Source organism: Jatropha curcas, chromosome 2, assembly GCF_041381405.1.
Source record: "Jatropha curcas cultivar XTBG-Jc1 chromosome 2, XTBG_Jcur_1.0, whole genome shotgun sequence".
NCBI classification, from domain to species: Eukaryota; Viridiplantae; Streptophyta; class Magnoliopsida; order Malpighiales; family Euphorbiaceae; genus Jatropha; species Jatropha curcas.
In genome coordinates this window covers 23,984,271-24,001,876 of record NC_143152.1, presented here as the reverse complement: position 1 = coordinate 24,001,876, position 17,606 = coordinate 23,984,271, and the positions used below count along the sequence as shown (strand labels likewise).

Below are 17,606 nucleotides of genomic sequence, written 5' to 3'. Positions count from 1 at the left end.
TTTTCATATCAAAAACCCTTCTCCCGATATTGATTAATGAAATAAATCAATCCAGGGGAAAAACTTTGTCTGCAAGCATTAAGTTCGATAATGAATTATACTTCGAACAAAAAAAAGCAAATCTAATATTATAAATTGAAAAAGAAAGCTACATCAAATCTCTAGTATGAGAATTTAGTTCGACATAGTAATTAAATAAAACTCAATTAAACTTGAAAATAATTCCATAATCATGTGAATAATGAAAAGTAAAAACAAGATTAAGAGATTAGAGATAAAAACTAGTCAACAAATAACATGAACGGCTTCCTTGAATCTTGACACAAATCTTGATCACTTAAAGTCTTCGAGAGAGAAAAATAATAGAATAAAAGATAGATCCTCCAACCAGAGATACATTCTCTCTTTTTATAGACATCCTGGGAAAAAAAACTCTGATTTCGTTTACGAAATAGAGTCTTTATTGAGTAGGAAATCTCTTGGAAATAGAAAACTATGTAGGCTTTTAATTTCTTCTCAATTAGGACTCTCCCATGCGTCTCAATAGGATTTAAACTGATTGGCACATTAGGAAAGTATCTCATGAGGGCCCAGGCAAGTAGAGGAGACTGGGCTGACGCTTTCGGCTCAAGCAGAACTTGATTTTCAGCACGAGCGTGTCATTGAGCATGGGCTGGGTGTGCTGGAGCCTGAGTTCTAAGATGATCGCAACACGGGCCATGCTCAGATAAGCATTTATGGCACGGGCGTGCTGGTCCGCACGGTTGGGCCGTGCTAGGCTCTGAGTTACCAAGATGGATGCAACACGGGCCGCGCTTAGATGAGCACGCCTTTGGATCATATCATTCTGTGGTATGGCCGTACCATATAGCACGGCCAGGGCATGGTAGACTCTGAGTCTCCAAGCTGATTTTTTTCTTTGAATCCTGCACGGGCGTGCTGAGTTGCACGACCAAGCGTGCCAGCTTTTGAGAGTTTTGCTTAATTTGCTCTTTTCTGCATTAAAATCGTACAATTGAATTATATTTCAAGGAAGTTTTGAACAAAAATATAACTAAAACCGAATAAAAACTAACTAAAGTAATTGAACTATTATAAAAATAACACTTATCAAAATTTCCCAAACTTAAATCATTGCTTGTCCTCAAGCAACAAAAGTAAAAACAAAAGAAAAACAAAAGCTAAAATAAACTAAAAAAGCTAACTTAATATGGTTGAGGATAATTATTCACAGCTTCAAAAAGTATAAAAAATTATTATCATGAGAATGAATCGAGTGTTTCTTATGCTAATTATATTCTTAGCAAAAATTCAAGATCTCCACTTCAAGAATATTATTTAATGGCATCTCATGTCTCTTGAAAATATTTCCTAACCTTTGACAATGATCACCAATACGAACAAAGTTAAAAGCATCTTTAAATAAATTAGGCCAACAAAAACCGCTTTCTAAAATACGTGCTGCCATCTTGCTTGCTCCAAAATATCCTCCACATTCCATTGAATGACAGAAACGAAGAACACTTTCCATCTCTTCTTCCGGCATACACCGTCTGAAGAGTTGATCACTACAATACTTGATCAAGAACGGCTCCTCCCAATCGTAATATTTAAGATCATTAAAGAATTTTTCTTTTGTTGATAAGAAAGATTGGGAGGAGTAATCTTGCAAGCAAGGTAGTTAACTATATCGACATACCATGGAGCTTGTATATTTGCTAGAAGAAGAAGATGTTTATGGGGGAAGTCTTTATTAATTTGCAACTCTGCATGCCCTTCTTCGGCCAAATCAAGCCTTGATAACTGTCAGCTGTGAGGTTCTCGGTTCCCTTTTTATCACGAATCTCCAAATCAAATTCTTGCAAGAGAAGAACCCAATGAATTAGTCTAGGCTTTGCATCTTTCTTTTCTAACAAATATTTAATAACTCAGTGATCAGTGCAGACTATTATTTTAGCTCCAGTTAAATATGTTCTAAATTTATCAAAAGCAAAAACAATCGCAAGAAGTTCCTTTTCAGTGGTGGCATAATTCAATTGTGCATCATTTCAATGTACGACTAGCATAATAAATGATATGCAACTTCTTTTCTTTTCTTTGCCCAAGAACAGGTCCTATATCATGATCACTAGCATCGCACATGAGTTCAAAATGTAGGCTCCAATTTGGTCTAGCAATGATAGGAGCTGAAATCAATTCTTTCTTCAATCTGTTAAAAGCATTCAAACACTTTTGGCTAAAATCAAAAGAAACATCCTTAGCTAATAAATTACAAAGAGGTTTTGTGATTTTGGAGAAATCCTTAATAAATCTCTTGTAGAACCCTGCATGACCAAGAAAACTCCTTACTCCTTTCACTGAATTTGAAGGTGGTAGCTTTTCAATTACCTCTATCTTGGCTTTGTCCACTTCGATCCCTTTTTTTCGAGATTTATGCCCTAAAACAATACCTTCACTAACCATAAAATGACATTTTTCCCAATTCAACATAAGGTTAGTATCTTCACATAGCTGCATTACTAAAAAGGGGTTTAATTTAGCATGGGCTGGGCGTGCTGGAGCCTGAGTTCTAAGGTGATCGCAACACGGGCCATGCTCAGATAAGCACACTTTGAGATGAATTTGTGGCATGGGCATGCTGGTCCGCATGGCTGGGGCGTGCTAGGCTCTGAGTTACCAGGATGGATGCAGCATGGGCTGTGCTTAGATGAACACGCCTTTGGATCATATCATTCTATGGCACGAGCGTGCCATATAGCACAACCAGGGCGTGCTAGACTTTGAGTCTCCAAGCTGATTTTTTCTTTGAATCCTGCACGGGCGTGCTAAGTTGCACGGCCAGGGTGTGGCAGCTTTTGAGAGTTTTGCTTAATTTGCTCTTTTCTGCATCAAAATCTTACAAATTTCTTCAAGATCGAGTGAATTATGTTTCAAGGAAGCTTTGAATAAAAATATAACTAAAACCGAATAAAAACTAACTAAAGTGATTAAAACTACTAAAAATCCTAACAAAAACTATATAAAAAATATTATAAAAATAACACTTATCATGTAACTATAGACACCTAAATATTATTTAAGTTAATTTAATTATTAATTATTGTTTAATTAGCCAATTAAATTGTTAGTTAGTTAAATTAAATAATTTATTTTAATAACCAATCAAAATATTTAAATGGTTATTAAAATAAAATTATTGGATAAATATTATTTACTGTATAGATAAAAAATGTAGTAAACTCTAATAAAAATTGGCCAAGTGGACCAATTAAATTAAATACTTAGTGGATAAGTCAGTCGTCTACATAAGATAAGCGACATTCCAGCAGCCAATAAGAGTTGGCCAAGTGGACCGATCAAATTACATACTTGGCAATGAGATTACCTCAAATTTCTATAAATAGGATGTCTCTCTTCACATAAGGCACAAACACACATAGAGAAAGATAGAAAAAAAACCTTAAAGCTCTATCGAACCCAAGACTACAAAAAGTCTTCCCCAAGTCCAAAAAATTGAAATTCTTTCAATTTCAATTCAAAATCAAGTCTCTTCGAGTCTTGAATTTTTCGATATTGGTTCTATATAAATTTAACATTAAGTCTTTTCGACTGTTGAATCGCATTCAAGATCATGTCGTTTCGACCCTTGAATCGCATACACAACAATAAGGAGAAGAATTAGAGGATAATTTTCTTTGTAATAGGAAATTCCACACTAGATATTATATCCATTTGCTTCTTTATAAATACAATTTGTATTTTTTTTGTATTTTTATTTCTTAATTTTCAAAAACAAAATTTACTTTTTTTGTTAAGAAAATACAATTTTACTTTTTGGGGAAAGAAACCAAAATTTACTCCAACATTTTATGTAATTAATAATTTAATTTTGAAAATGTAAAATGTGTTGTTATTTTTAATAAGTTTTTATTTATGAATAAGGGTTGGTAATGTTTATTAGGTAAAGAAAGACTTCGTCGTTTAGTTTGGTGGAGATATATAAGAAAAAACGTTTGAAGTTTTGTTAAAGAGAAAATTGTCATCGCATTTTAACTCAAATTTTAACATCCTTACGGAAAAAAAAAAAAAAAAAAACTCTCAAATATTTACACAACTACTATTTGATTGATTTTTTTTTTTTTTTAACAAATAGCAGGTTCTAATTTAATTTGTGAATTTCAATATTAAATTATAAGGATTAAGTAATAAATTTATATAGTATTCCAACTTGAAATTAAATCTTACATGATTTAATCTTTTTTTTTTTTAATAGTAATTCAACGTGAACTTAGACATCACAGAGTTTTGCAGAGGTATATAATTAAGGAGAGGATGATAATTTTCTTTTGAGTATCAAAAAGGAGAAAAATTTAAATTTGAATTTATTGTCGGAAAATATATGGATTTGTTATTAGAATATGCAGAGAGTATAATAACTTTGAACATATAATTTGCAATCAAATCTCCACGTAACCAGATCTAGTTGTCAGCTTGTAAAAAACAAGCAATTTAATTTTCTCTGTTTTTGCATTAATGGAGAATAAAATAATGAAGATGCAATCAACAAATACACACTCTTGCCATGTGCTATATATATATATATATATATATAGTTAATATTCTCTTGTTAGAAAAAATTAAAATTAAAATGAACATATAATTTCTTCATCTCAAAGCAATGTATAAAACAAATTAATTTAAACTATCCTTGCCTTTTTCTTCCTTCCTAACCACTATAGGACTCCTTACATTGTGGATCCCATCTGACCACACAAGCCCTCCAAATACATAATCTTGGCTTCCATTTTTCTTAGCCTCTAATGTTAATTTAAACCTTTTCTCTTCATTCATTTTGCTAAATCCCAATTTCTTTGGTTCAACCTTAACTGATATTCCCTCCGGCGCATCGATCCGAACCCTATATACCCCTGGAGTTCCGACATTCTTTAGGGTTCTAGTCAATATTACTTTCTTGGAGAGATTAGGGACAGTGATGGATGGATAGTTAAAGTCCAGCAAGAAATTAGTAGTAGTGTTTTTTGATGGACAACTGTAGGGTGCGCCAGCAAAAGCAGAGATTTGGGTGGCATTATAGCCGATAGAGCATAGAAAATTCAGGTAGTCTTTTGGGGTTAGGTCATAGACCAAACCTGGGTCTGTTGCCCGGTTGGGCCAGATATGTCCTGAACCGTAGTTGAATGGGTTTGCTTTGTCAAACAGATTGGTCAAAATTGGCTGTTTGATGTTGCTTCTAGTTCTTGCTAAAAGTCAAAATATCAAGCAAAAATTGTAGTTAGTATAATTGACTGATTTGGATATAGCTAAAGTTAAGTCTTACTCAATTTAGAATTTTTAAAAAATTTTTTTTTATATGTGCTGAATTGTTTTCCTAAGGAGGACTGACTTGATCAACTCAAAGATAAAAAGACAATGAGAAATATTTCTTTTATAGTCTAATTCTAGAATTCTAGTATTAGAAGCTTTAACCTTTCTCAATAGATTGAGAAAAGAAAAAGCACTAGTCATCCTTTGCATGCTGAAATTATTATTTAATAAAAAGCGACATCTATTTGATTTTGAAAGTGCTGATTTCAATTAAAAAAAAATAGTTAATTGGAAATCAAATTGTTTTTAGGTGGTTTTTAATTAACGCGGTCTTTAAAATAATGGTTCAGATTGAAAACTAAAATCAATTATATATTTTTTTTCAAATCCTTATTTTCCAATTTTTCAATTTTTTTAGTGTTTCATCAATGAATTAATAATAATAATAATAAATGAGTATCAATAAACTTGAAAAATATTGAAATAGTTTAATAAAAGTCTTAAGATCTATTTAAAAATTATAGAAAAATAAGAAATAAATTGAGAGTTCTTTAATATCTTTGATTTCACAATTTCTTTCTTTTTTTTTTTTTTTTATAGTTTCAAACTAGAATTATTAGTTTTAAATTCAAATTATTGACGTTTTCTGTTAAAAAAAATAAAGAATTAAAACAAAATTGTAGGCACACGGTTTTGATTTTAATATGAAATTGAATATCGGTCTTATTTCAATTTTAACCTAACCATGATTTGTTTCTAATTTGGAATCAAATTTTGGTCATATGCATAAGGGCATTTCTAACTTCGTACTAAAAGAAATCAATTGACTAATCAATTTTAGTGTTCAAACTTATAATTTAGCATAGCCATGTAGTATTCAATTATATTCCAGTTTGATCTAATTATATTTAGGGGTAAACATTCGGTCGGTTTGATTTAAATCAAGTCAAATAAGTATGAATTGAATAAATTAAATTTTTGTTTAAAATATAAACACATTAATTGAGTAAAGATTAATTCATAAACTAGTTGTAGTTGTTTCAAATGATATCCTATTCACGTGAAACAATTATAAGGGGAAGTATTTACCTGTGGTCATGATAGCAGACTTAATAGCAGCAGGACTCCAATCAGGATGCAAAGTTTTAAGCAGACCAGCAATTCCAGCAACATGAGGGCAAGCCATTGAAGTTCCAGATATAATATTAAATGGAACATGACGTTGGTCCACTTCCAAAGAAGAAGGTCCTGATGCTTTTGAATAGGCAGCTATTATATGAACTCCAGGTGCAGTAATATCAGGCTGAATTTTTTTTTTTTTTGATCCAAAAATCAGATATTGCTATTTATTATTTAATATTTATTGGTTTGGCATATGGATGGTCACATACAGCGGGTGTAAATGTAATTCTACCTTAAGAATCTCTGGAGTTATTGCATTAGGGCCGGGAGACGAAAATGAAGCCATAATAGGAGCAGCCACTTCTCCAACTTCTGTTTCACCACTTATATATGCTACTGGGAACCTGCACAAGACAAGAATTAGTGGGTAAGGGTAATAGAGTTCAATTCCTCTAGTTGACTTTTCTTTTTCTTTTCCAAATGGGACCTATTGATTGGACTAATTAACTGAAAGAGCTTACCCTGAATTATATATATAAGCTAAAATGGAAAGGCCATCAGTTGCAGACACAATTGAAGTAGGAAGAAAGTGTGGCCTTGGAATAATCGTTTGAAAATCAAATTGACTGGCAAGGATCATTCCAACACCACCAGCCTGAGCAACCACCCAGCCTTTTTCCACATCTGGCTCCACTTCCGGGTCCAGATTGCGAAGACAGTACACAATTTTCCCTTTTATCTTCGTTGGATCAAGCGATCCAGGAGAGCAAAATTGTCTGTCAAGTATAAAACAGATAAGAATTAGCCTAATCAATACAGGATTCGGGACTTCAAATCCTGATCCATCTTGCAAAATACAAGAGTTATCAGCTTACGCATCACTAGTAGAGACATTGGCATTTTTAGCATCAACAGAGTAGACCAGGGGGTGATAATTTCGAGCTGGTAAGCTATTAGTATTGAAACTGAGGCCCTGCTTAAAGATAAAAAGAAATTCTGTTATTTAAGTTCATATCTAATACTGGTTTGGCAATGGGATTCCTGTTTTCAATGACATTCTGAACCAAACCTTGAATAGCCTGTTATTTCCAAGAATGACATTAGATGGAAAATTACGGTCAATGGAGCTAGCAGCAACAGTTAGAATCCAAGGAGCAACATTTGAAGCACTTGCAGGTTGTGGTCCAGAATTTCCAGCAGAACAAACTACAAGAATCCCATTTCTAACAGCGTGAAAAGACCCAATTGAAATTCCATGACCAAAATAATTGCGAGGTCGACTTCCAAGCGAAACAGTTAATATATCAACTCCATCCTGTATTGCTGCGTCGAAAGCAGCCAATATATCAGCATCAAAGCAAGATGGCCAACAAACTTTGTATGAAGCAACTCGAGCATTAGGCAATCCTCCTTTTATTGTCCCATTGGCTGATCCGAAAATGTTTGCACCTGAAACGAACCGCCCACCAGCTGTAGATAAAGTATGTGTGCCATGGCCATCAAGATCTCGTGCGGTGTTGAAGGATGAATTAAGAGGACTGCCTATCGCAGCTTCAAAGCCCTTGTTGAAATATCTTGCACCAATAAGCTTTTTGTTGCATTTAACTCCATCGTTTGTTTTGCAATGTCCTTTCCACTTTGATGGAATAGGTCCCATCCCTTCATCATTGAAGCTTTCTGATTCTGGCCAGACACCTGTATGCAATATAAGCATTAAAAAAGAGAGAGAGAACACAAACTTTTCAGCTGATTAATTAATACAGCTATAAGTTCTAGCATCACTAAACTAAAGTAATGTACTGCAATACAAGTGTATTTACCTGTGTCAAGGTTTGCAATAATTATATCTTCACCAAATCTTGCTTTTAGCCAGAGGGAATCAGCTGGAATTTGTCCATTTCTCTCCAGTCCAAGAAACTCCCATGACCTTGTCGTATGTAATTCATTCGCTTCATTAGGAAAAACTGATAGGACTTCTGGGCGTTCTGAAGTAACAAGATTCACAATTACTATAAGAAATTTGAATAGACAACAGTACAATATATGTATTGATATGTCATTCTTTTTTCATACTTGAGATTTCATCAACTTCTTCATCTTCCAGTGTAGCAGCAAAGCCATTGATATAACTCGTGTAGGAATAAAATATTGCTGTTCTTGCCTTCTCCTTACTACATATTTCATCAGTAGCAATGCATTAAGTGATGATACAATAGAAAATGAAATTGATAACAGTATATTGGCAATCACACAATCACCTTTTCATGCAAGAACCCAGTAATTCATAGTAGGAATCGGTGATTTTATTAGCATCCAATGTAGAAGAAGGTTCAGATTCATGAGTATGCCTCCCTAAGTACACAACGTAAGACTGGACACCAGAATACACAAAAATTTAGCAGTAAAAAGGTACATTATAAGCAAATGAACCTAAGAAAAAGAACTTAGGATCATCGAATGAAGTAATTCTTGCCTTCTTGACTGCTTTTGTGGGAGTCTGCAAAGAAGAGAAAAGGGAGAAGAGAAACAAAAGAGAAGTAAAAGAATGAAAAATCTTCATTATTTTTTGTTTCTCCACAAAAACGACAACCTACAAATGAATGTAACATACATATATATATATATATATATATATATATGATTCGGTTTAACACAGTAATTATTCATGGAAAAGTCAAAGTGATATGCACAGAACAGATCTAGAGGCAATAACTTTAAAACGATATTCAGACGTCAATGTATGATAGCTTGTGACACCAAGATATGATTATAAATAGATTTAATTTTGATTTAATATACACCAATTTAATAAATCATGACGTGATCGCATTACTTAACCAGTAAAAGGGAAAAATTCAAACCGTAGACTGGTAAAAGGCTCTACAATAATTGAAAGGTTCAATGTGACCGATCAGATCTTTGTATTCATATATATATATATATGTGAATACAAAGATCTGATCGGTCACATTGAAAGGTATATATATATATATATATATATGTGAATACAAAGATCTGATCGGTCACATTGAACCTTTCAATTATTGTAGAGCCTTTTACTATATATATATATATATATAAATAAGTACTTTGAGATTGGATACTTTTCTTGGGATGAATTGTTTTTATGTGACTATCTATGCATCTTATATTATATTTTCTAGAAAGATTAAATTCAATTTTTGTGTATTATGGTGTTCCTTGATGCAATAAATGGAAACTATATAAAAATTAATTTAATTAATCTTAATGATTTGGTATATGTATAAATAATGTATACTAATTGTTAGGAGCAATTGATAAAATGGCTGAACAATCAGCAGAATAGGATGAGCAATAGATTGGTATGAGCAATCAATAGAATGCGATGAGCAAAAGAATAGACCGCATAGTCAAAGATGCCGAGCAACAGATAGAAAGTGCCAAGCAACAGAATGGTCCGAGCAATTAATAGATAGACCGAGCCTTACTCTAATCCGTTTAAATAGAGGTAATGGTCAGTCAAAGAGATATTAAGAGTAATTTAATCATATAATTAATGCCCAAGATTCTCGCTCAATATTTATTACTAGAATTCTTGCTAGGCATTTACATCTTCAGTTACAATAGGAAGAAGACTATAAATATTTGTATTACATCCCAGTAGACGACACATTACATCTCATAACAATTCTTGAGTATTCATATTTTACTTCTATCAAATTGGTCCGGCGAGCATGGAACACACCTTAGTTTTCGTATTCAGTTTTTAGCAATTTTCTCCTAGCAATTACTCCAAAAAAAAAAAAAGGCTCTTAATTCTCTACCCATGATAAACCCGCAGATCGCAAAAAAAGTTAGCATAAGTGTATAATAACTTTGCATTAGTCCTAAAATGATTTATGTGTTCTCAATCTTCCAAGCAACACAATTATTCCCTTAGAAATGGGAAACAAGTGGTTCAAGGGGAAGAGGAGGAACAAGCAAACCTCCCTGAGGAAAACTGAAATCTCTTAGAGAACAAAAACAACATACAACAGGAACACTACAAATGTTCCAAAAGGGGTGAGCAAAGAAAACTCTCGAACAAAATCAGAGGGACGAGCAAAGAAAACTCCCGAACAAAATTCAAAGGGGCTAAGAAAGAAAACTTCCGAGCTAAAATCATAGAAATCCTTAAAGAATATAAAGTGGCAGGAGATAGCAGTGATTATGGGCTCAGGAATGATTCCCATTATCGCAAGAAATGCTTAAAGTATTTTTTTCTTAAAAGTTCAAAATGCCCAACATTTTTAAATATACGACGGCACAACAGATCCCATAACTTACATAGATAACTTCAAGACAATAATGCACATCTAGACAACTACAGATGCTTTGCTTTGCCGAGTATTCCCAGCAACTTTGAAGGAACCAACACAAGAGTGGTACCAAATGCTCAACACATGATCAATTGCATCATTTGCTCAACTAGCTTCTACCTTCAAAGCTCGGTTTGTCATATGTATCCCCAGCAAAAAGATCTCATCAAACTTGATTGATTTAAAAAGGGATGAAGGAGAATCACTCAAGGAGTGCCTTAATAAATTTTAGAAATTGGCTATGCAAATTGAGGACCTAAATGCAGAAGTGACCATTAGCGCCATGTCAAAAAATTGTAAGTATGTTAAAACTGTTTGATCCATTAATCTTGATCCTCCACATTCTTTTGCAGAATTAATATCCCAAGCAAACAACTATGCTCAACTAAATGAAGCTTGAAAAATCCAGCAAGCATAGACCAAATTCTTGAGCAAGAAATGCTGAGGAAAAATGAATAAAGAAGTCACTAATTACAATTTTTCATCCAAGGTATATTAATTTTCTCATCCAAATTACACTATCTTCTGAAGAAATAAATTTATTATATGATTCTCCTATTCTCCATTATCCACTTAAGAAAAATCAAAGAAATACAGAGCAAAATAACAAATTGCTCTACAAACAATGTGCATAACAACACATTGTGAGTCTAAGAAAGCTCGAGATAGAAATGAGTTAGAGAACTCAAAATCAAAGGTCTTGAGAAAAAGAAATATGAAATTTCATTAGATGAAATATATATATATATATATATGACCCCCTTAAACTTGGGGGAACATAAAAAATGGTTGTTGAGGTCATTCTCTTGCCCAACCTAATTTGGACCTAAGTCTTGTCTATCTTGATTTGATCATGCCTAGAAATCAGGCTACAAGTTATTGATAGAATTAACCACTTCTATTCATGCAAGCTCTAAAAGTCACAACAATTGAAGGTGATGTTTGAATCAACTGAAACTGAAAAGGTGTATAAACGTTCAAAAAAAAAAAAAAGACCAATTATGGCACACGAGGAAGAGTTGCAAGTGTTCGACTATAATAAATTAAGAAGTGTCAATTGAGGAGAACAAAAAAATGGGAGACCGAGAAAATGGGAGAACAAAAAATGGGCTGAAAGCAAGTTAAAGATTTCAACCGAATATAAATGATTCCGTATATTTTGGAGGGACTTTTGTTAGGAGCAATTGATAAAATGGGCTGGCCAATCAATATAATGGGATGAGCAATAGATTGATATGAGCAATCAACAAAATGGATGAGTAACAGAATAGTCCAACCAGTCAAATGTGTCGAGCAACAGATAGAATGTGCCAAGCAATTAATAGAATGGTCCGAGCGTTACTCAAATCTGTTTAAATAGAGGTAATGGTCGATCAAAGAGATATTAATTAAGAGTGATTTAATCATATAGTTAATGTCCAAGATTCTCACTCAACATTTATTACCAGAATTCTTGTTCGAGATTTACATCTTCAGTTACAATAGGAAAAATACTATAAATATTTGTATCACATCCCAACAGAGGACACATTATATCTCATAACAATTCTTGAGTATTCATATTTTACTTCTATCACTAATTAATAAAAATATATTATATAAATAATTATGTATATTGTTTAAATTCAATATATATATATATATATATATATATATATATATATATATATATATATATATATATGTATGTTGGTTATTTTATTGACTTTTAATTAATAATTTCATAAGAAAAATTTAGATATTCGCAAGGAGTATATTATGACATTCTCGCAACATATAAGTAGGACAATTAAAATCTTATATTCAGAGATTATCTTGCAGTAACAGATATTAATAATCTTTCAAGCAATAATCAATTCTTTTCAAATCATTATATCATTATCATTATATATATGAGAAACATTTTTTTTATATATGCTGATGTGACACTTTCTTAAGAAAGTGAGACTCCTAATATTTGAGTATTATGATTTATCTTTTTTTGTGAATTAAAGATTTTATTAGTTTTTAAATTCAAAACAAATATGCTATTTGTTTTTTTTTAGTAGAAATCAAATATGTGATAGAAAAACAAATACAATGTCTAAATATTTAAATTTTCATAATTTACAAATATAAAAATTTTTATTTTTACATAGTCTAAACTTCAAATCAAATATAGTATGTTTAAAAATTTAATAATTTGAAAAATGTTAAAAAACCATGTGTTTCAAAAATACACATTATTTTTGGTTTGTTTGGTAATAATTTTTAATTTTTGAGTAAATTATTAGGTACAAATTTTATTTTTCTTGTCATAATAAGTAATCTATCAACGTTCGAGAATAGTTTTATATAGTATATAAACAATAAGATAAGATGATGTCAAGACCCAAAACCATGGGCCGGATCGGCACTACGGCATAGGTAAGCTTAAGGCTCCCGAGGTCTATAGTAAGCCTAATTTGTGAAAACCCGTTTCTTTTAAAAACTGACTTTAGGAACAATAAATCCATATTTTGACGTTATGTATTTAATCTATCAAATTATATCTTTGGCCCAGTTTCAATACCTCATATAGTTCATAGCTTAGGCCCGTATATATATATATATATATTGTATAATTTACATCATTCATAATATGGGCAAACAGGTCTATTTATAACTTTTAAAGAGGCAGATAAAATATAATCCATAGGTTTACTGACCAACACACTATTAAACATAATAAGATGTAAAGCAAAACATCCTAACTGTGGAGCCCAATCAGTGGACACAGATTGTTCATACATAAAATACTGTATATATTAACATTATCAAAAGCTAAAAATTACTATTGAGCCTCTGTGAAGAAGGATGCAGAACTTATCTAGAATTATCAAAATGTCTACCTCCTAGAAAAAATTTAAAGGGGTGAGTTTCACAAACTCAGTGAATAATAATAATAAATAATGATAGGTGTTCTTTTTATAGTATTTTTAATATAATTTTTATTAGGATTTTTAGTATTTTTAATTAATTAGTTTTCATTTAGTTCTATTTATGTTTTTATTTAAAGCTTCCTTGAATCACATTTCACTTTATCTTGGGGTATTTTGTTGAATTTTTATAGAAAACCAGCCAAAATACAGAAAAGAGTGTTCCTAAGCAGAGGCTAGCACGCCCAAGCCGTGCCATATAGCACACCCTTGTTGAATGCCTAACTTCATATTGGGCCGCAAACAACAACTCTAGCCTATGCCACTTGCACGAGCCCGCATGAGATGCTTTTCTGACGTACCAATCAAGTTTAAATCCTATAAGATGCTGGGAGAGTCTTAAGTGGTAAGAAATACAAAGTCTAAACAGTTTCTTATCTCCGAAAGATTTCTTGCTTAATAGAGATTCACTTTCCTAAAAGAACACGAAGATAATCCAGAAAGTCTATATAAAGAGAGAGTTTCTCCCCTGTCGAATCCATTCATTGTATATTCCATCTCTGGTTCTATAATCTTTTGTTCTATTATTTTTCTCTCTTTAAGACTTCAAGTGATCAAGTCTTGTGTCAAGATTCAAGGAAGCTGTCCACGTTATTTGACTAGTTTTTATCTCTAAACTCTTAATCTTGTTTCTACTCTTCATTATTCACATTGAGTATGGAATTATTATCAAGTTTAATTGAGTTTTATTTAAATACTATGTCAAATTAAACTCTCATACTAGAGATTTGATGTGGCATAATTTATTTTCCAATTTATAATATTAGATTTATTTTTCTTTGTTCAAAGTATATTTTATTATTGAGCTTAATGCTTCCAGGTAGAGTTTCTCCTTGGATTGATTTATTTCATTAATCACTATCGGGAGAAAGGTTTTTGATATGAAAAAGGTAATAAATTACATGAAAATAATAACTTGATGCGGAAGCTATATGATTTGACTCATGGGGTTTTCATAAGTTAATAACCTTAAGTTATGAATTCATAAACAAACCATAAAACTTAATAATTTAATTCATGTTCGATTGCACTATTGGAAGATAGGTAATTAAACCGGGTTAAAATAGCTAACAATATATCGGGAGAGATTGTTAGTGATTTTAGGATTGTTTCCCCTACTTGAACAATTAAAATTGATTAACGAACTAATAAGATAAATTAAATAGAATTAAGTGAAGTCAAAATCCCTAGTAATTTTTAATCCTTGATTTCTTTTAATTAAAAATTGCTTGCTTGATTTCTTTTTATTATCTTTATTTGTCGAATTTAGTTTTTAAAATAATTTTCCTAAATCGCCATTTAAATAACAGTAGGATAACAAAATTTTGGTACTTAGTATACAATCCCTGTGGAAATGATACTCTTCTCATTCTATATTACTTGTTGCGATTTCGTACACTTGCAAAAATCACTGTCAAATAATTCATAACCCAAACAGTCACACAAAATGCTTTCCAAATTTGTATAATGAACACACAACTGATCAAGCATATGTCACGACATCAGCACCTTTAGTGATATCACCTTTAAGTAATCACATCAAATGGAGATTGATGAGTGGCGTTACACCCTGACAAATTGTCCTCACACATGGCATGTCCTCTCTTATGTGTGCACCAGGGAGCCGATCCCTATATATGTCCAACCGGTTTAATCCTCATTTGACCAGTCCTCTCATTATTTTTTTCATTCCCTCTTTTCTTTTCATTACCAACAGGAGGCCACCCTGTGGTTTCACCATATTATCCCTATCATATTTTATCAGATGCACACGGGGGCACCGATTTCCTACACATGGCCAATGGTCCCAAACCGTCCTCACAATCCTATAATGATCCACTTCACACATCATTATCACATCACAAATAAACCAAATAGTTCATTCAATATAATAAATCATATCGATAATTAATATGCAGCACATTCGTGTAATCATGGGCATAGGATTATATAACATTTGTATAGTTATAATATTATACTTATAAGGTAGATAACGATAATAATAATTATATTTCAACAATATTATATTAATATATAAAGATAAGAGCTGAGTATTGATTATATTTAGATAGTATAGGGTGAATGATGCATGTATGCAGATAATGATATGCACCATTTATTATTACTCACAGTGGTAGAAAAAAAAAGCTTTAATTTGGATTTTGATTGGCAAGAGTGGTAGACGAACTCAGTCAATCTAGATAAAACATAAACATAAAGGAATATAACATCAAACAAATGAATTTTCTTAAATAAGAAATTAAAGAATAAATTGAATATATATTTACTTAAATATCTAACTATCATAGTAAAACTAGCTTCTATCGAAATTGTGGCAGTAATTCCCTTAAAATAGGACTTTTCACTCACTTCAATATTAACAATCTAATATACTTATCAATTACTGCACACATAGCCCATCCGTCGGGCAATCAATCATTTTAAATATCCAACCGCCATAAATAGCAACTTATATTCAACTCATAGCTTATAAATTAAAATGAATCTTCACTCTGATCTTTACACATCCTTATATATTATTTTAGGTCAACCTCTTAAAATCAATACCTTCAATTAACTTATTATATCCTTCAAAATAACTAACCTAATTCACCACCATCATAATTCATAAAACACAATTCTGATTTCAAAATAAATATTATCTTTCCACCAATAAATTTTCCTATTTCTTTAAATTATTTTTTGTCTCCGAAATAATTCATTAAAGATGATGAGTAGTCTTCTTTTTTTTTTTTTCTATTTTCATTTGTTTGATTATGATTTGTAGTTTTTTAGTAAATTATAAAGATAAAAATTTAGCTTTTCTTCTTATGATAAGTTGAATATTTTCAAGTGGATAATATTTGAGATCTTTAAATTCAATTTATTGTTTGTATGCCTATGTCAAATTTATCATGAAAAAGGCTACCTATGTGATTTTTTGTATTTTGATTTAAAAATTAAAGAATTAGATTGATGTGAAATTAGTGGTTTTAGCTTTTTATTTATTTATTTTTTTTGCTGACTGAGAATTCGAATATTTATATATCATCATATATAAATAGAAAATTCAATATTCTCTTTTTGTTCACTATTCTTTTTTTTTTTAATTTTAAATTTCTTTCCGTTGTTAAAAGTTTAACTTAATTCTTTACTTTAATTTCTTCAGTTTATTGCCGATTGAAAGAAGAACATTGTGGTATTTCATTGCTTTGTTTAAGTCATTTACTTGGTTTTGTTTTTTCATTTTATATTTTATTTTTGTAGGGATTTAAGTGTGTGCAATTTCACAGGATTTAAATATATTTTATACAATGGTGAATTAACTATTATGTTTTAATAGTTTGTTTTATTATATACTTCCAATTAAATAAATCTCTAAAAAATAAAAATTAAGGATTTATATTATTTTAAATACCTACAAGACTTTATATCTAATAATAATTCCAGTCACTTTTTGTCATGACCCGTTTCCCTAGGCCAGACCAGTACTAGGGCCTAGATAAGCTTAAGGCTCCCGAGGCCCATAGTAAGCCTGAAACACTAAAATCTACTATCACAATATAAATTTCAAACATTCAGCCACATTCTAGGAAAAATAAACCTCAAGATTTTATTATACATCGGCCCAAATTTATCATTTTCAACATTCCACAGTTCGACCCCAATTTACAATACATCACATTTCTAATATTGGCTCACAAAATTATTTCATCTATGTTAATATACGACTAAATGTATATAAATTTTACAACTGCTGAGTTCACTATTAGATAAATACAAATAAGTTTTCGTACGTTTATCTATTTAATGAATTAATACAAAAATTAGAGAATTCTTTTCTAATAGTGAAAGAAGCAAA

At 31.3% G+C, this 17,606-nt stretch overlaps 1 protein-coding gene across 1 annotated transcript; it reads right to left on the bottom strand.

Moving 5' to 3' along the window:
* Positions 1–4,637: 4,637 nt before the first annotated feature.
* On the bottom strand, positions 4,638–8,834 carry LOC105636361 (subtilisin-like protease SBT5.3). The gene is made up of 9 exons (XM_037636952.2): positions 8,706–8,834; positions 8,521–8,618; positions 8,268–8,432; positions 7,517–8,142; positions 7,323–7,420; positions 6,969–7,223; positions 6,740–6,851; positions 6,415–6,628; positions 4,638–5,261 (listed from the first exon to the last, which is right to left on the bottom strand). Exons 1-9 carry the CDS (start codon positions 8,711–8,713, stop codon positions 4,693–4,695), a joined length of 2,145 nt encoding a protein of 714 aa, XP_037492880.1. The 5' UTR covers positions 8,714–8,834; the 3' UTR covers positions 4,638–4,692.
* Between the last annotated feature and the right edge of the window lie 8,772 nt (positions 8,835–17,606).

Bases quoted from the DNA above. Each gene is read 5' to 3' on its own strand.
- LOC105636361 (XM_037636952.2), bottom strand. The intron at 7,224-7,322 runs GTAAGCTGATAA...TATACTTGACAG, and splicing joins AATGTCTCTACTAGTGATGC to ACAATTTTGCTCTCCTGGAT. The intron at 6,629-6,739 runs GTAGAATTACAT...AAAAAAATTCAG, and splicing joins TAACTCCAGAGATTCTTAAG to CCTGATATTACTGCACCTGG.